Below are 25,469 nucleotides of genomic sequence, written 5' to 3'. Positions count from 1 at the left end.
ACAGTGGCAGCAAAAATCCGAGGATGCCATCCACAGTTTCCAGTCATACAGCCTCAGTCTTGTCTGACCACTAGCATGCAAGTTACGGTGACGGGTGTCTACGTCTAGTGTCAGCTAATTCCAGTGTTAGCTCTGCCCTGACCTAGCCCTGTGAAGAGCCACTGTGACTGGAAGAGTGGTCTCTGTCCTGAACTAGATGAAGTACTGTTAAAGACTTCTCCCATCTAAGTTTTCACCCCAAAGATAATGAATTTTGCCAGCAAAATGAAACAAAGCTCGAAGATCTAACAAAGTAAGGTGTAGATTATACTGGTTTTGAATAGCAGTCATACTCTTGTGTGTACCTGTAGGAAAGTAACTGAAATTTTTAACTTGCAGCCACACTAATGCATCAGAGCAAAATTACTGCAGAAGAAATAAATTCTGGTATTTCATTATCATGTGCAAATTAGCACTTGAAAACCCCACTAGATTTGTGCTTCATGAAGCTCACCATTTGGTAGTAGGTGAACAGTTGCCTACAGTTCATAACCAGCATGTTGTTTCAGAACACTTCCAATCCAAATTCTCAAGCTACATGAATAAATCTCTCCTGCTTCGTGCAGCATACTGACTGTGAGGGAGTTTTTTATCTAATATACAAAATAATACTTACCTCTTTCTCCTGCTGAGGGATTAACACATTGCCCATGTTTTCAGAACAAGCCTTAAAACTCAGCTATTTTTTCCTTCTTGTCTATTTTAATTCCCCATGTCTAAACTTGACAGTTAAAATGTCAACTCTAAGCATTCTCTCCAAAACATACATGGACAATCCAAAACAACAGAACAACCCAAGAGAAGTGGACTTTTTTGTTAGTGCAATAATTTTCTTTCTGATGGGTAAAAAAGAAAATAATCACTACTGTGTTTGAGAACAAGAGTAACCTGGACAGAGGTGGACGGCCTTCTGAATATTTTTCAGAGGATTGTTTTTCTCATCTTCTAACATGGAACATCCTGCTGCCAGATGATTAACTGTAGTATACAGCAGGACTTCCTATAAAACAGAACATAAAAGTGACTTAACACTATAATGTAAGTGATCATATGGAATTAATTTTAGGATTGTTAATGGAGTTATAAAGTATGCATTTTAAGAAAGCCAAACCTTTCCATGGTTTACATCAAGTACTTGTGCAATGCTTCCTGCCACAGCTCCCGCCTGTATGATCAAAAAAACCTTAGTTATACAACTGATTAATTAAGAGATTTTATGCAAAATGTAATGCCAAGATTTTTTAATCTTTGTTAATCAGAAATACAGAGTTTACACAATGAGAACTTTTCCTTGCCTACAGCATAATCCCTTTATGAAGAATTAGGAAGAGACATTCAGGATTAGAGTTTATCTATACACTATGCTTCTAATTTTAGCCCCTTATAGAAAGGGGTTTGTTTTCAGGTGCTACTTCTGTTTACATAATTGAGGTAAATTAAGACAAAATGTATTTGGAGAAGAGCTAATAATAAGCATGAAGGTGGCAAGGAAATACTGGATAATGTGAAAAGTGAAATTGACTACATCCATCGAATTCAACATATGTAAATCCTAATATATATTGTTATACACACATTCATATGTATAAAACTAAACAAAAAAATATGCATAGTACAGTCTTTTCTTGTTGGAATAACTCTAGTATATATTTTTCCTGTAAGTTTCTTTCAATAAGATAAAGAATTGCTATCCCGTGAAAGAATCAAATAATTGGACATCTGATTTCACTATGTACCTGTGAATTGCTCCAGATGAGCTCGTGTATGTAAGCCTTAAGTTTTCATATTAACCTGTGAATGTCCCATCTACTGAAGGGTGGGGTTTTTTTAGTTAAGAAACAACACAGACTACTCAGGATGTGAACAGCACACATCTGTTACAGCAATGCACTTACTTTTGCCTTTTGTGATGCATACAGAGGAACAACTCGAGACAGAAGAGACCAGAGGGCAGGATTATCTGGGTTACTGGGAAAAGAACAAGGATATTAGACTTCCTAGTTTAGAGGTGAACCTGGTCTTCCGTAACTCAGCAGGCAGTTGCTATAAATCCCCAATGGATTTTTTTTCTATTAAGAAAACAACCCACAGTGGTTGGAAATAGACGTGGATAATAATTTAAAACAAACAACACAATATTGATGTTACATTGCTGGCTAAAGAAATAAAACATACAACATGCATATCAATATTCACGGGAAGAAAATGAACTCTAGGACTACAGGTCTTGTCCTCATAGTCTGAAGAACAAGGAATTTTAACTGCAGTTGGAGAAAAACAATTTGCATAAATAACAGTTTCTGAAAACATGTGGAAAGACTATGAGGTGTGGCTTGCTTAAAAACATTGATTAAAGTTCCCCCTTTCTATGTTGCTAAGGCTAATCAAAACACTTTTAAACACAGGCACTTAGCTAATGGAATGAACGGCTTCAGAGACTCTTAAATATTAAATAAAAGCTCTAGAGGGTCGTCTAGGTTGAAGGTTCTGCTATATATAATGAAAAATGCTTTTATAGCACAGTGAACTGATCTAACTACCAAAGAAGCCACAAAAACAAAACAAGAAAACCCCAAACAAGCCAAGAAACTTCTGCCATTTGATCCTATAAATCAGAAAGCAAGCTTCCGTCAACTGATGCTACAACCTTACGTGAGGACTTCAGGTTTGAAAACAACTTTTTTTTTTTTTAGAAGAATGCTGCTGGTGAACAGAGGTTTGCTTACTGTTCAATGCAATCTCAGCAACACATTTACAAGGCAATCTAAAGACAGACAAAATACATACCTATGTATTGCTTTGGAGACTTGTCTCTGGACCTCCACACTTCTACCTTGCAATGCATAAACAGCAGATGCAATAAGGCACCTCTCATAAATGCTATCGCCCCCTTTTTCATGCTTCAGTAATTCTTTTAGGGCTGCTGTTGCAAGTGTAGCATCCTCCTTTACCAGTCCTAGCGTGCACAAAGCCTTCAGACTTTCCGTACTAGGTTCCTTTAATGAGCTGTGGAATCGGAGGGAAGGAGACACTAGTTTGGAGCATAAATTAAACTTACTGTTAACATTACAGTACTTGTTACTTCTGACTCCTCTTGCTCCTGTGTATCATGTATGGTATACAGAAATAACAGCCTCTCACTGTGGGATCGTGGATCAAGCTAGGTCAGCCTCCTTGAGACCTCAGAGCAAGGAAAACAGCAGTGGTTATGTGCCATTTCAGCACCCAAGCTTATAATGTGTAACTACTTGGCAAGACTCTGACACATTGTGTCCTTCAGCAGCAGCTGTAAAATAAATGGTAAGAGACAACGTGTAACACTGACAACTATTTTCTTCTCCTGAAGACGTTTGTACTCCTAACTAGCATCAGTCCTGAGTTGCAGTGTGCTTCCTTACAGCTTTGCAACAGAAATCCAGGAAGGAACAAGCCAGGAATCAGCCTGCTGCATAAAACTGCTCTTCCTGAGAATAGGGATGTTCTGAGAAATTATGCCTTGTTTACAGCAAGATTTGTTCCAACGTAAGGTAGTTTTGAGCACACTTTCCACCATCTGTTAGTTTTAGTACCACTATCAGTTGCACTGTTCCATTTGTTTCATTATGAGAGGCAGTTTAACCTCATATCAGTAGTATTGCAAACTTTACTGGAGATCTGCTAGATACAGTTATTGATGCTTTTCAGCAAATTTTTCTAGTATAGGTGGAGAACTCTCAACTCAAGTTAACCCCGTGATCTTCAACTCTGGTGGAAACAGCAAGCTCAGCACAACCAATGCAAATCAAAGACCTCAGCTGATGTAGTAGTTGAAGGTGTTCTTACAAAAAAGGCAATTCAATAAATTGCACCGCAAACGGAATGAAGGCAAATAACAAACAGTGCATGGCAACACTAATTTGGAGTTACTTCACTGTAATGTCCTAAACATAACTCCAGAATGAAGTGCTGCTTACTTTCACTTATCAGGTGACTAGACTCCTAATGAAGCTTCTAACGACAATTTCTTGCCTTAAAAAAAAAAAGACAAAAATGTATATTTCCAATCCTATGCTTTGCTTTCAGTCCCTAGCAAGAAAGATTCCTAAGAGCTGTTAAACATAAACTTGAATAGCCAATGCTATGTTACCTCATGCAAAGGTGCTGCTCTTTGACAAGTAAGAAGTGGGATTATACCATATTAGCTATAAAGACATACTCACTGCTAAAAATCCCTGTGCCAAGCTGGCTGTGAGAAAAGAAGAAAGGCAGCTTCTTATTCAAGGCCCTGCTGAGGCCCTTTAAGTCATCTAGCATGAATTCCAGTCAACAAAGACTCCTGTCTATTGGACTAGAACGCACTGATTTATTTCTTATTACTAAAATCCACCATATACCTTCGCAGTGCTGTGTTCCAATGCAGGTCTAGACATACTCACTGTAGTGTTACTTTCGTAAGCCATTTACTACTTTTTTTTTTTTTTCTTTTAAACACAACTAACTAGTGTCATGTGCAAAATTCTCATTGTTGATGTTCATGACAAAAACAGAAGCCTGCAGTGATTAATAGGACACAGGAAATATCAGGTCCCTAGCTAATCAATCATCAGTTACTCAGGATTTAGAGTGTACTGGGTCATGGACCTTCACTATTTCAGTAACTTCAGGAGCCTGCTGGCAAGACAGAGACTGTACAGCCACTACAGGAGCTCTCTACTGACAGAGCTGATCCTGAGAGGCTGAGATGTTAGCTCTAAATCCATAGCTACCAGGAGACTAACAGCGATGCACAGGCTTTCAGCCTCCACACCTCTGAAAAACAAAGACATTCAAAACTTAAGTGAACAACTGATGCAGATCTGTTCCTTTTCATGGGGAAACTACGAGACTGTCCTCATCTATGACACTTGGAACACAATTGTTCTGGAGCTTTCTGACTATTTAAATGGAAATTGCTTTCATTAGTCATCTAGATTTCTTACAGCAAAGAGCAAAAATATTGCCTAGTGCTTAGGACAACTACAGATTAGTATTATCTTAAAAGATAAAACTATTAAAGCTACCATTCAAGGATATTATACATCCAAACTGCCCAGCCCACCAACCCTTCCACTCCATACTGCTTTAAGAACATGGAAGAAGACACAAGCCATAGAACGAAACAGATATATCACATGAATAAGCTTAAAGGAACACTGCATCCGCTCCCACTTTTACTCTGCAACGCAAAAAGAAAATACCCACTTGAGATCCCCAAAAAGTAAATTTGAGGATTCGGCAGCACAATAAAACATCATATAGCAATTACTATTCCCTCCACTTACCATTTAAACAGCAGTGTCTTCGCAGCATCCACTTTGTTCTGTTTATACTCTATTATTGCCAAGGCAGTCAGAATATGTGCTTTATCTTGTTCAGACTCAGCAAGAGACAAAGCTTTTTCATAGGCTGTTAAAAATTCAAGACAAAGAATTGAAGTAGGAGAGAAAAACACAATGTTTATAAAGCCTCTAGAAAGGCATAGTATTAGAACGCACACGGGCACTTTGATTTCAGGTTCACTGTATTTTCACACCTCAAATCATAGGCAGAAGACAATAAAAGTTGACAAAGACTTTGGAAGCAACTATGTGTTGGGAAATACCAGATTTATAGAGCTGCTTTGAGCCTGGGAGTTGTTTAATATGTAGCAAGTGGAAACAGAACTGAAAAGCAATATTGGGATATCCAGAAAATGCCTGAAAGAACACAGTTTCAATACTCCCTTGTGATAGTTTATTCATGAAATAGTACTTCAGATGGGTACACATCATTCCAATTAAAAACTAAGAGTTATATCAAATGCTGAGCTGTCTGTCCTTTGTGAGTGCTTACACTTCTACACTGACAATTCAGTATACCTTTTTGCAAAGTCTCACATTTTAGGAGTGCAGAACACAATAGAGCACTTACATTTAGCGCTAAAGTGCTTTGAAAAACACATTAATCTCCTGCCCAGAACTGATTTTTCCAGGAAAGCCATTTCATCTGAGAACAAGGAAAGCTAAGAGCACAACAGCTTAATCGACAAGAATTAAGCACTTGAAGAAATGTAGCATCCCTTTGTACTTTTTAACAGTTCTAGCACCGTGCTGAACAGTCTAATAATTAAAATAGTTGTGGAATTTGTACTTATGCATTAGGACTGAAAGACTGACATAAACTGAACTACAGCTAGGCTGGTCAGACAGAGTTTGGGAAGACTGATCTCAAGAGAAGTGGCTGATAATGCTTTGAGTTAGGCAGATATTTACCTTTGATACTTTCTTGTAAGAGTCCTTTCTTGAAGTAGGCTAATGCTACCCCAACCAGGCCATTGAACTCAGTCAGGGGCGTTGATGTGTAGACCTCAATAGCCTTATCACACTGACCAACAGCACTGTTAAAAAAAAACAAACAGTCACTGGTATGAAGCATGTAGCCACAGCTGCTACGACTCAGACAAGTTGTCCTTGCAGACCAGTATCCTCTTTTCCACATCAGTTCTAAGCAGACATCTAGAAAAGAGCAAGACTAGGACAAGAATGTGCAATATTTCCCACCCTCCTTCTGTTATAGCAGTTACTCTCTCCAACTATCTGTTGTATGAAGTATAATTTTTAGTAAAAAGTTCTCCCCATCTGCATGACAGCTACATTTAAGGATGTCACCTAACGCTCAAAGGAGTGCGAGAAAACAGCAAAGGAGAAACATGCAAAAAGCAAATCAAAGTATGCATGCACACAGACAGGCATGTGCACGTACGGACAGAGATACAGCATTCTTGTTCTAAGACCACTAGGGAAGAAATTATACAGGACTGTGTTTATTAGAACTGGTTATTAGTTACTGGAGCTTTGCTCTTGTGTAAGTTGTGCGCCAGAATCACCACACATACAGCTTGGATCTGAGACTATGGGAAACTGAAGAGTTGCTTCTTAACCTTCTTTGAAGTTCAAGAATGAATTATCACATTATCACAGCCTAGAAGTTCCAGTGTCATGTACACAAACTTATGAATATATGAAGTTTCCCTGCAGAGCTACAAAAATCTGACGAAAATTAGCAGACCTTGGGCTATCTCATATCAAGGAGAAGTTTGAAAGTCTTCATCTGTTAAGACTTGTGTCCTGCATTCCCTCAGAACCAGAATGAAACAGTGAAGGGAACTCAGAACTGTGAGTAGGACTGCAGCAGAGTTATCAGAAAGATCACATATATGTACACAACACCCCAACCCCACATGATTCAGGCTGCACAAGTCAATACAAATTCAAAGGGCAGGTAGAAGGAATTTGGAATAAACCCTGAAGCAGATATTTTATTCAGTCTAAGCCTACTACATATCTCAAACATAGATATCATAAAAACCCCAGTTTATTCCGAGACCATACAACAGCTACATTGTGTAAACTATGTTAAGACACTTAAATATCAAGCTAAGGATGACAGAATCACTGATACATTATAAAATGGGAAGACATACAGCAATTCCCTGCAATTTGATTTTTTTAAAAATACACTACCCATTTCTGAAGCACATACAAAGTTCAGTCACACTTGTCTATAGTAAAGAATTATGTTTAATAGATTTTATTTTTAGCAACCACCTTTAAGCCTCACCCATGTTTTGCACCACTGCATTCACTACACCCAAAGCTGAAGGTAGGGGCAGGGAAAATGTGTCAACAAACGCTTACCACAGTAACCTGCCATAGTTTTGCATTGCCATATTATATTTCTCAGTATCCTCAGAGTTTTTCAGCAATGAAGCTGCCCTGAAAATAACCACAATTAAGAATAATTACCATCTGACTATCTCAAGCATATTTTGACAGTAGTTCTCAGAGCAGAATGGACAAATGTTTTATGCAGAAGCTTCTCTCTGCTAATTAAGCACAAACAGAGCTTATTTTACAGTTTTAATGCATCAGCAAACATGTTCACCAAACATGGTTTCCTCTACCACCTCCTCCTACCATTTGAAAAGAGACTAAAAAAAACCAAAACAAAGCCCCACCACCTCCATTAATTAGAATGGGGTACAGACCAAAACTAAAACCAAGCTAACCAAAATTTCACTTAAATGCCATCCAGTGATTGAGCTAAATTTGCTGGTAAGACACTCAAGCTTTGGAATGCCTCTTCTTCTCCAGTTCCGTGCTCTGCATTTCCAAGTTTGGTATAAGAACATCCCCATACCTCCCCATACAGTACACCTAGTTGAAATATACTGTTGAATCGAGAAAGTAAGGTTTACCAACAGAAAAGATAAACCCTTAAGTTCTTCAGCTGGTGCACAGAAAAAGAGGTCAAGGAGCTCCTAGCAGTAAACTTTTCAGGGTGTATAGCTTACCTCTCATAGGCATCTGTTGCTTGCTTTTTCAGCTGCAGGTACTCATTCAAATAACCAAGCATTGTGAAAGCAGATGCATCGTCTGGATTTCTTTCTAGAAAATCAGAATTGACAATATAGGAGAACATGATCATGAGAGAGCTGTGAAGAAGCATTACAGAAACATTGCTACACTGATGCTACAGTGTATGCACATATACAGAACACTGTGCCAAGCGCTTCTGTCCCTTCTCACTGGAATCATTTTGACAGGCTGCAGGCAAATAAAGAAGGGATACTAAGACCAACAGCGCGACATCAGATTGGCTCAAAAAATGTTTAAAACCTCATGACGCAGCACTAATGCATTCCATATATTTTAAATTTTTCAGCCCACAGTGATCTGGGTTTTTTTTGTAATGAAATAGGAAACTATTCAGCTTGTATTGACTGTAGTAAAATACCAGTAGAATCTTACAATTTATTTCTAATACTACATCTTTGAAATGCTTATGAGTAGCTAAGGCACAGATTTGTCCGCTGTCATCTCACCCCAGACTTCCAACCTTTTTTCCTAGATTATGAAGGATCCCGTAAGCCCCTCCTGCAGTCTATTTATAAACAGGGATTTCACAAAGAAATACGGTCTCACATTTATGTCATGTTTTGTAGCTCTCAAAAATCAGCAACAGATTACTCAAATGATTTGTTTACATTAATAAAGGCAGATTCAAGGAAATCCACATTTGTTCTACCTACTCTCAGAGCTAGACATGCACAAGCCTACCCCAACTGCAAGGCCACACTGGCTTGGGACCGTGCCCGAGAACATGGTCCATCTCCTGCTGAAGGTTAACACAACCATACGCTTGAGGTTATGGAGTTATACGGCACGCGGGAGCAGAGGAGCAGCAGGGGGACAGAGGAGCTAGCATCTATCTGCACCTATGCATAGATGCACCCAAAGGAAGTCAGACAGCAAACACCTGATGGCAAGCATGACAAGGCTCGGGTCCTTATTTTGATCTTTGTGTGATAATAAAAATCAGTGGCCCACTTACCCTGTTTTTGACTACTTCCTTTACACTCAAAAGCCTCTCCCCAGCCCAGCCAGATCACTCTTTGCCAGAACTCATACAGGTGTATCTGTTCGTTCTGAATACATCTCCTAAGCTTGACAGGTTAGTGAGGCATTTAAGTTACCCACCTGTATATTTGCTCAACACCACCTGGGCTGCTGGAATAGCATTCATTTGAACAATGCTGTACTGGTATAGCTCAGTGTTTCTGTTGCTTTTATCCTGCAGCGTTGAACATACCCAGTGTGCGTAGCCTTTTGCTCCCTCAGTCTCAAGAAACAAACAAAAAACACCAAAATAGGAGTCATTAAACCTGCTCAAGCAACAGTGAAATAATTAAAGATTATAATAACAATTCTGTGGTTTAAGGCAGAGTCTTTGCTGAAGTCTGCATCAGCGTCAAGCAGGAGAGGAAAACACCAGACTGAATTACTCCACACAGTTTTTAACTTGTCCCTTGGGCAAAGGGAATTCTTACATTAACGTATGATTTCCTGCACCACTGGAGGGATGACAGATGAAAAAAGCTATAAAAGAATGTAAAGTTATCCACCTTCTTAGAACTCAGGGTACTGGCAATATCCTTGCTTTCTCCTGGAATAGTTGAAATTTATGCTTTTGATCTCCGTCCAGTTCTGTGGAACATCAAGAATGTTTTTTCTCAACTTACAGAGCTGATTGCTTGAACCACTGGGCCTAAAGCATTTAATAAAATAACTACCTGCTTGTCAGTGCCAGCATAGGCCAGGAACAACACAGAAGTCAGACAAACTCATCTGGAACATGACCATAACTGTTTCATTATTCAAGACATGCCTATTTTTAGAAAAATTACATCACCTACATAGAGACATTCAATATGCGGAAACCTCAGGATAATAGAACTGTTATACTTACATGCATACTGAGTTCAGTGGTGTGCCTGAAGAGATCCATAGTGTCATAGCTGCCCACCTTCTCTGCAATTAGAGCCTACAGAGAAGCAAGAGTTGCTGTGGTCAGCTACTTTAAAAATCATGACACTGACAGGAAACTCAGCACACATTATGTCAGGCACATCTTAAGTGTTTAACAAGAAGACACTTTCTTTTCCTCATATTCTCCAAGAAACATCAGTTTTAGGACTAAAATGAATGCAATTAAAAGGAGCACAAGCAGTTTCCACTGTATCAGAACTCGAAACTCGAAGTTTTCCACTGCTACCTCACATTCTTCAGGAGAAACACTCTGTGCGTGTTAGCACAACTTCTAACAACATCTGACAGGAGCTGAATTTCGACTTGTGATGGTGCTGGTTCTTCCCTAGAACCCATTTTCAATTAGATATTATTAGCAGGTCAGCAGCATGGGATTACGAAGCACACCTACAGCAATCATGAAAGTATGAGTCACAAGCATGTCCACGATTCACACATGGCCTAGTACATTAGAGACTTGCTCTTTCTAGCAGTGGCGTTAGAAGAGGGGGGCTGAGAAGACAGTAAAGCAGCACCATGTAATGACCTAGAGGTATAGCTGAAGCTGAGGTAACTAGCACCTTATGAAGACAGTGCTTTGTTGACAATGCTCAGTAAAAAGCCTCAGAGCACAAAGTGACTTTTTTAACAGCTAGTTTCTTACAGAACTCACAGCATCAGCCAGAAAAACATTATATAAAGATACCTAATGAATGTAGCTTCCATTGTATTACCATTATGGAAACAGAGGGTGCCATTCCCCCTCAGGGGAAGTAGAAGCTCCCTTTACTTAAAACGTTTAATTTTCTCATGAAATGTTAATTGCTTACTAATTAACGGCTTATTACTAGGATAGAGTCCAAGTCCTCTCTAACAACTGGTTTTGGTGCACAGTATTATAATTTTTCATCATCTTACCTGGCCAATCCAGCACAGTAAGTAGGAAGGCTCCAGAGACTGAGCTACCTTGAAGGCTTCATGAGCTTGCTGTAGAACCAAAGACAACAGCGCTATTTTACTGTCTGGCATGGTAACAGAGCACTTTTGAGTATACACACGTATTGACATGCAGTAGTATTGGAAGAGATTTCATAACAAAATTAGGCTGCTATTAAAAACACCTACTGTGCCATAAAGAACAATGCATTGCACAGAGAAATAATCCAGTTTAGTTTAAAAAAAATTTTTTTTTTTACATGATCAAAGCTCCCCTCCCTTCCGAATACATTTCCTTCTTAAAACAGTTCAGCAGCTAGAACAGCTCTTAGAATGATTACTATTTTAAAATCTGACTCTCAGAAGATCCAGGTTTGGAAATTTGCTTTTCCTTCACGCGAACAGTTAAACAAACACATTTTCAAAATTTTAAAACTGATTACCACCCACAAATTATCTTTTGCCTATGGATTGCTTATGTTTAGAGTTCCTCCCTCAACATGGCATAAGGTAACAAAGTCTTAGCATTAGTAGCCTTAGCAGTAAGCAGTCTGCAGTATCGAGGTTTTATTGAAAACAATTCTAACCATCACATTTCCAGTTGAACAAAATTTCTGTAATTCTGACCAGCAGATAGGAGAGGATGTAGCTTTAAATGCATAAGAACCCTGGACTTTACTTAAGATATACTCTCATTTTTCTCAGAGAAACTCTGAAGGTTACACAGAATTACAGTGAATCATATGACATGCTGATGAGCAGAAAGCAGCTACATATGCGAAACTCAAACTCAAGGTTCAGTTTGTGACTTAGAATTAAAAGAGTTCTTGGTCAAACCTGGTGTGCATTGGCTTGATTAACTACTTCTCAGTCCTCCCAGATACTTTCCATTCCATCCAGTTGTGTGGAAAGCAAGCTCACCAATTCAGAAGTTCACTTATCCCCTCCAGAATAAATATTTAATTCATTTGTGTGCCTCAAGTAAGGTACAGGTGCCAATTTTATTTCAATCAAAGGAAGTACATTTCTTGAATCTGAGAAGGACATTCTTCACTGTTTGCCCACACTCCCGCCCCCATATGCTCCCTTAAAAAAAAAAAGGGGGGGGAGGAACTATATTTGAGGATGGGAAAGAGACTTACCTCAATATTTCCAGTCACCAGATACAAAACGCCCAAGTTGGTCCAGGCAACAACATTCTAGACAGAACAAATGAAGTTAAACCCGATGTATTATTACTATATTAAAAAAATAACACTGCATCGGGGAAAAAAGTTTTAAATGCCCACTTGAAACAGATGGCAGCTGCCTACAGCACTTACGATTTTCTCAGCTTGGACAGATTTGATGAACGAATGTTGAGCAAGAGCATAATTCCCAATAGCTGGCGGGGGGGGGGGGGCGGGGGGAAGAAAAAAGGAGAGCTTGATATAACAGAATTTCATAAACACCGTTAGTCAAGTTGCCTTCTAATTTAGAATATTAGGGAGCTAGGGGTTTCACTGCAGGCTTACCACTACAGGAAGCAACTACACCAAGTGCATTCCAATAAAGATGGTTTTTGCTGTCAAGCCTCACAGCTTTTTTGAGACACTGGAAGAAAACCAAATATGGATTACATCATTAGAAGAGTTAAAATTAAGAATTCATGCACTTACTTATTCAGAGACGCAGGTTTTATTGAGTGAGGACAGAGGGAGTGTGCAGACAAGCACCAAGATCAATTTAAATTTTAAAGAATGTAACAGGAAAAACAGGCAATACCTGTAGAGACTTTTCTAGCAGATCACTGATCTCATTCATGTCAGTGCCCACTGCTGTGAGGTGCTCTGCTTGTCGATAATAATTTATTCCAAGATCACACCATATGCTAGGCAAAGGCATCAGTTTTAAAGCTCTGCCGTAACACCTACAGAAACATGAATCACAGAAGCATTATTCCAAGCCTTTCTACATGAAGATCAGAAAGCTGAAAAAACATTTAAAAGAGTGCTTAAAAACCTAAACCAAGCAAACATGCATAAACACAAACAAAAGCAGACAAGAATGGAAAGCAAACAACAACTAACCGATTTTCACTCAGACAGTTATCTTCACAGAACCCATCCTGGTCTAAAGGCAGTCTGTAGTGCCCACCACTTGTGAAGTCACAGATGTGCATTAAATCAAAGCTGTGTCAGTTGCAATATGCGTACTTTCACTTAAAACAAACATCAGTTATTTTTATAGTTTTAATAAGAGTTCCCCTAGGAAGTATTTGACTTCACTTATTGTGGTTGGATTTACTAAGCAGCTGCATTTCCTGCCTTACACATCCAGCTGCACAAGCTCTTTGGGAGACACAGAAGAGGCTACAGAAATACTACAGAGATCTTCTACCACCATGAGCTTCCAGGGCCAGAAACAAGGAATTCCCTCTTCCAATGTACTCTAGACCCCATACCTAGGGCAAGAATTGATGACATTTTTCTAAGAAAGATGTAGAGGCAGAAAGGTTGAAGTATTATCTTGGCCTTTAGTAGTCCTGGGGAGTGAGTTAGCAACTACTGCAATCACTCCCTTTAAAGAGGCACAATTTGTTGAACGACAGACAGGCTGTAGCCATGTGCTGGAGACAGAAACAAGGAGAAGAGCAGGTGCTAGATGAAGGGCTGACAGCCACTATGGCAATCCAGCACACATATTCTGAAATAAGCAGTGTAATTTGGAAGAAGCATGAGACCCTATTTACCACCTCATTAATCTTTGCTCAATACGCAGGTGTTGACAGATCAGCATGTCTTTCATTTTCTAGAAATGAAATAGTCAGACTATTTCAAACTCTACAGTCTCAAGCTGCACAGAAGCTCTTGATAATAAAAAATTATTACCTTCCTCCCAGTCTGAGCAGCTCAATTTTATTCAGCTTCTGTTTGCTTGCATTTTTAGCCAGAAGGGATCCTAGGACTTGAACATTCACTTTGGCTGGTGAAATAACATGCACGCTAGTACAGGTATCTCCGAGCAGTTTCCAGAGGCAAGATACATCAGAACGGTGCTTTGTTGCGCTGTAATTAATGACATAGAAAACCCATACAACACCCATTCAGACAATTCAGTATCCTTTTCTGAAAGAGTGGCACAAGCTCAAACATAATTAATCAATGAGCTGTTTGATTTTTTTTTAATTCAGTTTTCTTCCTATTCAAGCTACAGGACTGAATGGTCAAAAATAACTGAAAAAAGAGAAACTACAAAATGTCAATGTATCCCAACTTCGTTGGGACTAAGAGTCAGTTCTGAAAATCAGCCATTATCTATCAACATGTCAGCTGACTACACCCACTCTTGCATTTCAGAGCACTGTCATGTTACGTTACAAGACACGACTTAGCTGCAGAAACCTGACGGACCTTATCCTGTCACAGGAGCGATCCCAAGGTTTAATTTAGGACACTAAAGCATTTTGTATGAAATGCAAAACAAAAAGATTGAGGCAGGGAAGGAACAACTTCCTCTCATCCACCATTTTTGGTAGAAATCCCCTCCTCCCAGTCCCATATACATAAGACGACAGCCGGAGAGAACGGTGCGTCGTTTCACACTTGTGTTATGATCAATGACTCTGTATCTTTAAGCAGAAAAAACAAAACTCTATTAATTACCATTCATTTAAGCAGCCTAAGTCCAGAACGCATTATTCAAACCATTTTCAATAAACACATTCTTACTTCTAGATTAGAAGCCTGGTCCATTCGATTTATTTTAACTGAAAATCCTCTAACACTTAACTCTTTTTCCTCTGCCTGTCAGCCCACAATCGCTGTGGAGATTAAATAACTGAATATTTAGTACTAACCTTGTAAAAAATTCAAGAGCCTGCTCTATGTAATCCAAAGCCTTCCTGTCAAGATAGTTATCAAGGGCTGATCTCCCCAGCATGAGATAGCACTCACCAAGTCCTGAAAATAAGAGAAAATATCCTCTATGAAAAGAGATGCTTTAATGATACGCTTGATAAAGGAGGTGGGGTGGAAGGGTGGAAGCCTGCTCAGTGTTCTGCTTGATACAAAGATTTATACCCTGCACATGTTACACCAAAATCAAAAGACCTACAGTGCTCACAACAGAGATTTTCCTTTTAACCTATCCTGTCACGTGTGAACTGTGGAATACTTTGAATATTAAAATACACCTAATTAATTATAAAAACCATAGCATTTAAGTTTTGGGGTTGTCCTCAAAGATTAAGTAAACCCCTGATGAGAAATCTGCTCTGCATTGCTAAGTCTTTGACAAACACACCAACTTCCAGTTCACATGAGTCTAACATCATTGCTGAAACACATAAAGAAGAATGTAAAGATAGGCAAAAGGGGAAGTATTCTTCGAAGAATGCTTGAAAACAGCATTATTTAATCCTATTCATGTAAGAATTCACTTCATATGGAAATAAATCCAACTGTTAAAAAGGGACTGCATCTAATGCCACAATTTCTAGCGTCTTGGAACCAGCAAGGTAATGGCTTGGTTTATACTCTTGCTGGCACCAGCAGCGAGTCTGCCTGACAGTAAGTCGCTGGCTATGAGCACCATTCGTTCTCAGTTCTGAAGGTACCTTTCTCATGCTATCGTATACCAAACGACTAATGACAGTAGTTGTGTTTTGCAAGCATCTTTATCTTGCCCCCACTAGGTATTTGTCTTGACCACAGAAGTCCCAAGACCATAAGCTTCTCAGATGTCAAGAAGGTCTGTAATTTAAAAACAAAATTGATTTTATTCCTCAGAGTCATACACTAAAAGATAAGCTGGAGCAGCGGCAGAAAAACCATAACATTTAATAGCACAAAAATAAAATACACCATAAAGACGCATTCAAGTAACATCAGTTTAGTTTTCTCTCACCTACCAGGAGACCGCTTCCAACAACTAAACTCACAAACTGTCTAGGCTGATCAGAACAGTAGCAAAAGTACACTGATGTATGTTTCAGAGAGTTTTAAGAAAGCCCACAAAAGATAGCAAACCAGTGTAAATATTAAACAGTCGCTAAGAAGGTGAAGCCTGTTTTGGGACTCAAAGTAGGATCTGGAGCTAACAAATCGGAGATTAGGATGAGATGGATTATCAGAGAAGACTTAGAAGATTTCAGTAAAGAATAAATATAGAGGCAACCGAGGAGGGGAAGAAGCCTTGATACAACGTGCTTATGTCTTCTCTAAGCATTTTATTCCAGGTAATGCTGTCAACTGTAACTTACAGACAATAAAAAAAGCTATATATATATGCGCCTTTTTATACAACACTTTTACAAACTGTTGCTGCAGTTAGGTGTTGCTTTCTTGCCCGACAACTAGTAAAAACACCTACCTGCAATACCCTCCAACTCTCTCACGGAGCTTTTGCCTTGTCACTTTAGCCTGGCAAACTCCAGGCAATAAAATTATGCAGGGTGAGGTAGAGGAACAACCACCCTGTTAACCTTTCAGGTGAAAAACTTACTGTTGCAATAGCAACCCAACACTTCTCAGTCTTACAAGAATCAACTTACATTCACCCAAGAATCAAAAGGCCTTACACACAACTACAGAACACTCTGTAACTCAAAAAACCATACCAGTACCAAACTGCAAACAGTGCCTATTTCAGATGGATATATGGGGTGAGAGTGACTAGGTGGCAGGGAGAATGTAAACTGAACAGTTTTTCATTGGCTATCAAATGTTATACGTTCCCAAATATTATATATCTGGAGAATCAGTTTTATCACCAGAAAGGAGATCCAGTTCCCCCATTTCTCTCTGCTCCCAGCTATATACTGAAGACCTCTACCTACTGCCACCTTTAACACTTGTGAGACCTCTTGGGATACCTTACTGCTATTTTTCATCACTCGAAGAAGCTCAGAGGGGTGTCAATCACCAGGGCTAACACAAGAAGTGAGGAATGCATGGTCAGGAGCAGCAGAAAATTTGTATAGCCCACCTCTTTGAAATGGCAGCCTGACTCCATTGCCTGTTAAGCCAGTGTTTTGTTGCTCAGATGAAACTGCAGCGCCATTAGCTGGCTTCCTCTCTCTATCTTCAACTCTTCTACCCATTTGGCCTAGTAGCTACACAGGAATAATTACCTTTCATACTTACTTGAAAGAGAAATAATCACTTGCACGCATCATGATTTAAGAGCTCTTCAGATACTTGCAGGCTACTACACACTGGCTTTCTTGCAGGGGATCACAGCGCTCTACATACCCAAATCCAACCTCATCCTTCCACGCAGGAAAACCTCAGTACACCAAGAACTTCTCCACAACACTGAAGCACTACGGTGTGTAGAGGGAGAAGGAGTTAACACTTTCAAATTCAGACATATTACCTTTAAGGGCAGGCACATAGTCTTCTGTCTTCTTTAAGATTTGTTGATAGGTAGCTATAGCATTTTCGTATTTGCCTAGAATCTGCTCAACTGCTGCAGCCATGTAAATGCTGTACACGAGCTCTGGGTTCAGCTCACTTGCTTTCCTGAAGGATTTTAGAGCTGTTGAATAGCTACCTCTGCTCAGGTATGCCTCCCCTAGAGACTCCCAGCAGTTGGAATCCTTTGGATCAGCCCTGAGAGCTGCCTGCAAACTGAAGATATCAAGATACAAATTCATTTAAATACAAGATGATACAAGTTAACATGAACAAATTATTTCCTTGCATTATATAGACTCAGGACACAAATGCACAATTATACAGAACTTTTAAACACAGCATAGCAGTGTTTTCATCTTCAGAGCACATTATACAAGTTTAGACATTGTACCTAATCTTGGCTCATTATTCAGTGCTATACTGTGCTTGTCTATGACAAGCCTGTCACCAGGCTTGTTAGCACAGAACACCACTATGCTGAAAAGACTACATTGTACTAATTCTGGAAGTGAAGATAGGCACAGCTTGCTCAGACCCATTTCCCATTGTTTAGTGCAAGCCATCCTATAACCAGCTAAATTATTTTCAAAACTTGCTCAGCTCAGAGACTGTTTTACCGGGATTTATGGAAAATGGCTTAAACCAGCCACTAGTTCTCTTACTCGGCCACCGCTTGTGATGGCTGACCAGTTCTCAGGTAATAAAGTCCACGATGAAGCCAGGCCCATTTTGCTGTACCAGGACTTGCTTTTTCAGTTACCTCATTCAGGATTGACAGAGCAGCGTCCTAACAAAGCATCAAAAATGCCAGGTTAGTAAACATATACATGTGCAAAGAACAAAGTTCTTGTTAAAGAAGAATACTCCTAATCCAGCAAACCATTAAACTGTCTAATCTGTTAATTACTGTAATGAAGAAATCTTACAGGAGCTTTTCAAAGCTGGCAGGCTGAGTGGCAGATTAGAGGAAATTATCACAGCTAAAGACATGATTATTTCTTACGTACCTGTCTTTGCAAATAGACAGTAGCTTCCTGCGGTTTTGCAAAGACTATTTTCTTTTTTTAAACCAGAGAGGATATAGGTATTTGCAGCAAGTCAGATACCGAGACTGACTTTCCAGATGTTCCAATGGAGGCTGTCAAAGTATGGATTACACTTACTCTGTAATATCATAGGCTCAGAAGTTTTTACACAATGCTATATAAAAAATATTTTTTTAAATGTTCTGATGACGTTGTATGCTTTTCTTGAAAGGAGCAAGGTGGAGGATGGAGAAAAGAAGTGGCACAAGTTAAACATGAAAAGAAAACTAACTTTCTCTTCATTTTCTCTACTGAAAAAAATAATCCGTCTAAATCACACGTGATGACTACAATGTTATGCTTCACTGCCCTACCCTTCTCCCAGATAGATTTAATTTGGCATTGGAGCATAAAATTGAAGCAGGTCCAACTATGAAAACTGCTAAGCAATGACAGAACATCTGTTTTCAGATCTTATTCTCAAATACCAGAGGAAACCTGAAGTGATTCCACAAAGAGCAGGATTAACAGAAAAACAAAACAGCAGTGATCCAAAGCCCTGAAGGTACAATACCATGTCTCCAAGCTCCACGCTTATGTCTACAGCTGCTGTTCCAGATTCTTCATCGGTGCCATCCAGTTCAAAAGCCTTTTTATAGCAACCACGAGCTCTACTTTTATCTCCAGCAATGTCTCTGTAGTAGTTACCTAAATAACAAAAGACACTTCCCAAGTAGCTGTCCAGTTTTGCAGCCTATAAGGAAATATGAACACAATGTAAGACAGCATTCTGAAGGATTACACTTATGATATAACCTCTCCAGCAATAACTGCTTGTTCAATCTCTGCTTATCAACTTATTTAAGCTCCTTCTGTGATACATGTGACAAGCTTTAAGTTTTCAGAGATTACCTGAGCTTTAAACATTTGTAGAATCTGCTATAAACCTCATGACACAAAACATTCTGTACAAGAAGTACTAACAAGCTAGTTGTGTTAAGAGAAAACAATTCTTTACTACATCCCATTATTTTCACATTCTACTTGGTTTCAACCATTATGCTCATACTCTTACCATCACAGTTAACTCCAGCTTTTTCTAAAGTTTAATTTTTTTTAGATACACTTGGCAGATTTGTTTATACTTAAGAAACCCACAGCCTCCCAACAGCAGAAGACAGCTTTGACAATAATAATAATTTTTAAAAAGTTCACATAAAATGGTTTAGAACCAAAAGCATTGTTCACTTTAACTACATTCTCCAGTACACTCTCCTGTTATTGAAGTGCAAGCAGTAGAAATGATTCGAGTTGCCAGCACCTGTCATGAAGTTATATGGTGAGTTTACAGTGTCTAGAGTCTTACTTTGTATACTTCCACGTTCCCAATAAAGATGTCAGACTGAATCTTTTGGATTCACATTCTTACCAATGTTCAGGGGAAAAGCCGCCACCACCAAGAACCCAAAGATCTGGGAAAGTATATAAATTGTGGGGTTTTGCAGACTTACTTTCTTGGACAGATATTGAAACTTTAACACCATTTTCAACTTTTTTTCCTTCCTCATTTTTTTCCCATCTGAAGTTTGCCCTCCCCATTTCAATATGTCTTCAAAGGTCCACACTGGTCACCTAGAAACCTCAACTTTACAGCCCCCAAGGAGAGAAGATCGAGAGAATCACCGCTATGTTTGGCTAAATCAAAGTCCTCAAGAATTAGGTGAAGAGGAAAACAAAAGCAGGGAGATTCCAGGTAACAGCTCCCTGCAATGCCTTTTTGCACAGCTGAACTTGGTTTAGAGGCTCTGGAGGCTTGTTAGTGGTAACAAGCAGAATAGTCAAGTCTGTCATTCCAGACACCATATTTTCCAGATTTGGTTTTTAATACAGGAACACACTAATTCTACATGAATAGTTAAAGCAGCCTTTACCTTCAAGAACTGAGTGAGTGCTTTTCCTTTGTCTTTTTTTGTCTCATCACTCATGAACCAGTATGTGAGCCCCAGGTACTGATGATACTCTGCAGTTTTGGCGTTTCTTTCAATAGCATTTAGAAAACTAAATAAAAGGAACAGAGGTCAGATCAGACAAACTCTCAAAAGCTGCAGAACACCATGTTCTGTTCTCCCCCCACATTTCCCTGTTAAAGGAAAGAAAAAAATAAATCTACCTTCTTTCCGCCTGTTTGTAGTCCTTTTGGGAATAATGGATAAAACCCTCTAGGGCATGGGACTCAGCCAGATCAGGGTGGGACAACAGAAGCTCTTGTGAAATCTGGAAAAGGACGTCATTCTTCCCTAATTATACCCTCTATGAAACCAAGCATTCTACTTAGCTTACAGGAATGACAATACAGCACTAACCTTGGAAGCTTGATCCATTAAACCTTTCTTTAGATAAGCCTGACCTCTGATAGCTAAAAGCACCGGATCACTGCTTGCATCCACCACCTAGAAAATCAAGTAATAGACACAACCAACTTATTCTCTCCCCAGTTCCAGAAATCGAAGGTGTCAAATACAGGCAGATTGCATGAGGATAAAGACAAGAAAACATTTAGAATACTCTTGAGAAGCCTTAGAGTAATTTTGATGGGGAACAGGCAGAAGATTGCAGAAGTCTAAACAGCAAAGAAATTGTGTACAAAAAACTGTGAGGCAGAAAGGGGAAGCAACTTCTGCTTAAAGCTTAACCATTTGATCTTAAAGTAATATGTTCTTGTTCATGACTAATGACAAGTGATTGAAGGACATGGGGAGTAGGATTAGAACAAGAATTCGAATTAAGATGAACAATGGCCATAGAACTAGAAGAACCCAGCAGCACTGAGCAAGACCAGACAAGGTTGAAAGTGAAAGCTTCTAAAATTAGAATTCTGAGTGAAAAAGGAGTGTTTGGATTACACCATAGCTGTAGCAGTTGTCTAAACCACACAGAATGTAAAAAGGAGGCAAGGGTTAAAATACACAGCTTGAGTTTTTAGTACAGAAAGATGAGAGCACTTTTTAAAATAAAAAAAATATGTACATTTTTGTCAATGAAAATACCTGATCAAGTGCTTTGATGGCTTCTTCTGCCGCATCAGCATCAGCTTTTTTAATCAAAGCCTCTGCTTTCAACTGAAGGATAAGGTTCTTCCACCGAAGACTAGGACCCTCAGGAGTTCCAAGAGCCTCAAGAGCTGTTGACAAGAGAAAACTTTCATCAATGAAAAACAGAAGAAGGAACTACAAAGAGCACCACTGTTCCCAATATATTTTAAATCTTGCTAATTACAATTTTTTAGTCTAACAGAACAGTGCTTAATACAACAATTTTTTGACTGCTCTCCCCCATGTTGAAGAAGTTGTTCTGTGAAATTTCTATCCATTCAAGTTGAAAAGCTACATCAATTCAGGTCCAGAAAGGTCCTCTCAGATGTGTGGAGAGACTGACTGATTGCTTCCTAGCTGCTGGCGTTATAAATGGAATGCTACATTTTTCCCATCAATGACCTTTCAATAAAGAAGTTGTTTTACACTTCAGTGTTTAAAGAAAAAAGTATTACTGAAACCAGGGATTCAACTCTGAGCATGTGCAAAAGTAGCTTTTTACCTTTCCACACAGTATTGATTACTTCTCCAATACACAGTATCATCTCACCTCAGAGAATGAGGGCATCTCTGTTGAGCTTCAGCATTCTCCAAAGCCAAGAACTTTCTGACTAACTCAGTTAACTATATTTATTTTCACAAATGATGAACTTTTGCCTGACTGGATACAGCCAGTAAGACAGGACAAGCATAAGGCAGTGCTTCCCCAGCATTCTCTGCCTCTTTCCACACATTCTTTGATCTTAAGGAAACTTTCTGCATTAACAGCATCTTTTAGCAGGCCACAATAGCTTAACTTACACCTTGCACCAAGAAACAAAACTTACTCTGTTTGTTCTGAGCCTGCCGGCTTTGTGGCAGGTGCACACACCCTGACAGAGACCAGGGCTTTCCCACTGTCAAAGCAGAGCAGCTGCTGATACTTCTCGTGCCCTCACTTTCACACCCTCGCTGCCTTGCTGCGACTGCTGTCACATACACAGTCGCCAGCAGACGGAGCCCTCGGCCCACAGGAGCTGACATGGCCATCTGCGACCACAGACCAGATTAGACGAGGGTGTGTATAGTGTCAGTCCTCCTGGGGGCACCAGGTCTGTGGTCAGGGACTCTCCCCTTGGGTCGGGATCCTGCCCAAGGTAAGTCCTCGAGGTTGACAGCCCTCACTTTATTGGGTGAGGGATTGTACATCTTGAGTCATCATTCTGAAACTTAAGAATTAAGTCAGTTGTGCAGTATTAATTCCTGTGGGCATCCCAAAACTGTGGTGTACAAATATTTGTTGGAGTATCAAAGCCCTTTTGACTAGAACAAATCCTATTTTTAGTTACATCACCTGCCTAATTTGACTTTGTGCACCTCTGCTGCATTTAAACTGGCGTAGTCGGCAGGATGTCCATGGGGGAATTCTTACAGAGACACAGCAGCACCCCTTCTCCCCCAGGCATACAGTAGGTGAAAGAGAAGTGGGTTTGACCCAGTGGTGGTTAGGTTTTTTAGCAATGGGATGGCCTACATGGCACAGGGATTGCTGGCATCTAATGGGAGCCACCTTTCCCAAAGCGGAAAGAGGGTCTTTGCTCAGGAGCTTGTGGGGCTCAGTGACAGCGCTTTAAACTAGAGACAAAGGGGGAGGGGGAATATATCAGGCTTGCCTGTGACAAGCTGCAGGGTGATACACAGTCGTCAGAGCGATGGGCTGCTAGTATGAGCCCTCAACCTGTTTCCCAGAGGTGTGCCAGGAGCACTGCAGTGCAGTCAAAGTCTTGTGCAGATGAGCTGGGGGCTCCTGAGGAGGTAAGAGCCAACAAGGAAACTCCCAAGGGAATCGAGGGGTGTTCCACTAAGGAGACACAGCCCACAGCCCTGATGAAATGTCTCTACACTAACGCATGCAGCATTGGGAACAGGAGGAGTTGGAAATTACCATGCTGCTAGAAAGCTATGACAACCTGATTGCCATTATGAAACGTTGTGGGACAAATCCTGTGACGGGAATGTGCCTATCGATGGCTACAGGCTGTTCAGAAGGGACAGGGGAGGAAGCAGGGGCGGAGGCGTTGCCCTCTACATCAAGAAATCGATGCGGTGTGAAGAGCTCTCTCTGAAGAGTAGCCACGAGCAGGTCCAAAGCTTATGGGTACGCATCAGAGAGAGCAGCAACAAAGGGAAGCTTGTGCTTGGTGTCTACTACAGGCCGCCTGATCAAGGGGAGCCTACTGACGAAGCCTTCTTACTCCAGCTACAGGAGGCTTCCTGCTCGCAGGCTCTTCTCCTACTGGGGGACCTCAACCACACCGACATCTGCTGGAAAAGTAGCATTCCAGGAGATTCCTGGAGTGCATTGAGGAGAAATTCTTAAGCCAGGTAACAGACAGCCCTACCAGAGGGAATGTAGTAATAGACCTGATGGTCACCAACGCAAGTGAGCTCATTGGTGACATCAAGACTGGCAGCAGCCTGGGCTGCAGTGATCATGCACTCATGGAGTTCGCAGTCCTGAGGGATACAGGAAAGGTGAAGAGTCCAGCAAAGACTCTGAATTTTAGGAAAGCAAACCTCCAGCTTTTCAAGGAGTTAGTCCGTACGACTCCCTGGGAGATGGTGCTCAGGGGCAAGGGAGCAGAACAGAGCTGGCAGACCTTTAAGGACATGTTCCATGCAGCACAAGAGCTGTCAGTTCCCAGGTGTAAGAAATCAGGCAAGGAAGGCAAGAGACTGGCATGGAGGAGTTGAGACCTGCTGGTCAAACTAAAGGGGAACAAGGACATGCAGAGGCAGTGGAAGCAGGGACAGGTATCCTGGGAAGAGTACAGGGACGCTGCCCGGTTGTGTAGGGATTGGGTCAGGAGGGCCAAGGCGCGGCTGGAGCTGGACTTGGCAGGGGATGCAAAGAATAATAAGAAAGGCTTCTACAGGTATGTCAACCAGAAAAAGAAAGTCACAGAAAGCGTAACCCCCCGATGAACAAGAATGGTGACCTAGTATCAACAGACAAGGAGAAGGCTGAGGTCCGCAACAGCTTTTCTGCCTCAGTCTTCACTGGTAACCTCCTTCCTCACCCTCCCAAGCCAATGGACCGCAGGATGAAGACTGGGGGGATGCAGACCCTCCCACTGTAAGGGAAGATCGGGTTCATGACTGCCCGAGGAACCTCAACATACATAAGTCTATGGGACCTGTTGAGATGCATCCCAGAGCCCTGAGGGAATTGGCTGATGGAGTTCCCAAGCCACGCTCCATGATATTTGAAAAGTCATGGCAGTCAGGGGAAGGCCCTGGGGACCGCAAGAAGGGAAACACTGTGCCCATATTTAAAAAGGGTAGAAAAGAGGAGCTGGGGAACTACCGGCCTGTCAGTCTCACCTCTGCCTGGGAAGACCATGGAGCAGATCCTCCTAGAAGCTCTGCGAAGGCACATGGAGGACAGGGAGGTGATTCGGGGCAGCCAGCATGACTTCACCAAGGGCAAGTCCTGCCTGACCAACCTAGTGGCCTTCTATGGTGGAGTGGCTGCATCAGTGGGCAAGGGAAGAGTTATGGATGTCATGGGTCTGGACTTCTGTCCACATGGAGACTGGTGACGAGTGGTGCCCCTCAGGGATCCATACTGGGTGC

General features: G+C 40.6%; 1 protein-coding gene across 2 annotated transcripts in view; it reads right to left on the bottom strand.

The window, feature by feature from the left end:
- Nucleotides 1–25,469, bottom strand: part of SKIC3 (SKI3 subunit of superkiller complex) — a 54,591-nt gene that overhangs the window by 12,114 nt on the left and 17,008 nt on the right. For both annotated transcript variants that reach the window (XR_012657911.1, XM_075078416.1), the window contains exons 12-35: nucleotides 21,810–21,943; nucleotides 21,126–21,212; nucleotides 20,933–21,036; nucleotides 20,694–20,820; nucleotides 19,337–19,516; nucleotides 18,400–18,524; nucleotides 17,697–17,950; nucleotides 15,178–15,280; nucleotides 14,210–14,386; nucleotides 13,104–13,248; nucleotides 12,854–12,932; nucleotides 12,662–12,723; nucleotides 12,482–12,538; nucleotides 11,322–11,390; nucleotides 10,345–10,419; nucleotides 9,576–9,717; nucleotides 8,390–8,483; nucleotides 7,734–7,811; nucleotides 6,309–6,433; nucleotides 5,340–5,463; nucleotides 2,827–3,045; nucleotides 1,935–2,007; nucleotides 1,151–1,204; nucleotides 928–1,039 (exon numbers count right to left, since the gene is read on the bottom strand). Coding sequence is in view for 1 of the 2 variants with exons in the window: in XM_075078416.1 (XP_074934517.1) it covers nucleotides 928–1,039; nucleotides 1,151–1,204; nucleotides 1,935–2,007; nucleotides 2,827–3,045; nucleotides 5,340–5,463; nucleotides 6,309–6,433; nucleotides 7,734–7,811; nucleotides 8,390–8,483; nucleotides 9,576–9,717; nucleotides 10,345–10,419; nucleotides 11,322–11,390; nucleotides 12,482–12,538; nucleotides 12,662–12,723; nucleotides 12,854–12,932; nucleotides 13,104–13,248; nucleotides 14,210–14,386; nucleotides 15,178–15,280; nucleotides 17,697–17,950; nucleotides 18,400–18,524; nucleotides 19,337–19,516; nucleotides 20,694–20,820; nucleotides 20,933–21,036; nucleotides 21,126–21,212; nucleotides 21,810–21,943 (2,799 nt within the window). In the remaining variant the exon portion in view is untranslated. The remainder of the gene's footprint in view (nucleotides 1–927; nucleotides 1,040–1,150; nucleotides 1,205–1,934; nucleotides 2,008–2,826; nucleotides 3,046–5,339; nucleotides 5,464–6,308; nucleotides 6,434–7,733; nucleotides 7,812–8,389; nucleotides 8,484–9,575; nucleotides 9,718–10,344; nucleotides 10,420–11,321; nucleotides 11,391–12,481; nucleotides 12,539–12,661; nucleotides 12,724–12,853; nucleotides 12,933–13,103; nucleotides 13,249–14,209; nucleotides 14,387–15,177; nucleotides 15,281–17,696; nucleotides 17,951–18,399; nucleotides 18,525–19,336; nucleotides 19,517–20,693; nucleotides 20,821–20,932; nucleotides 21,037–21,125; nucleotides 21,213–21,809; nucleotides 21,944–25,469) is intronic.

Source organism: Phalacrocorax aristotelis, chromosome Z (assembly GCF_949628215.1).
Source record: "Phalacrocorax aristotelis chromosome Z, bGulAri2.1, whole genome shotgun sequence".
Classification (NCBI taxonomy): Eukaryota; Metazoa; Chordata; class Aves; order Suliformes; family Phalacrocoracidae; genus Phalacrocorax; species Phalacrocorax aristotelis.
The sequence above is the reverse complement of the archived record's forward strand: the minus strand, read 5'-3'. Positions and strand labels throughout refer to the sequence as shown.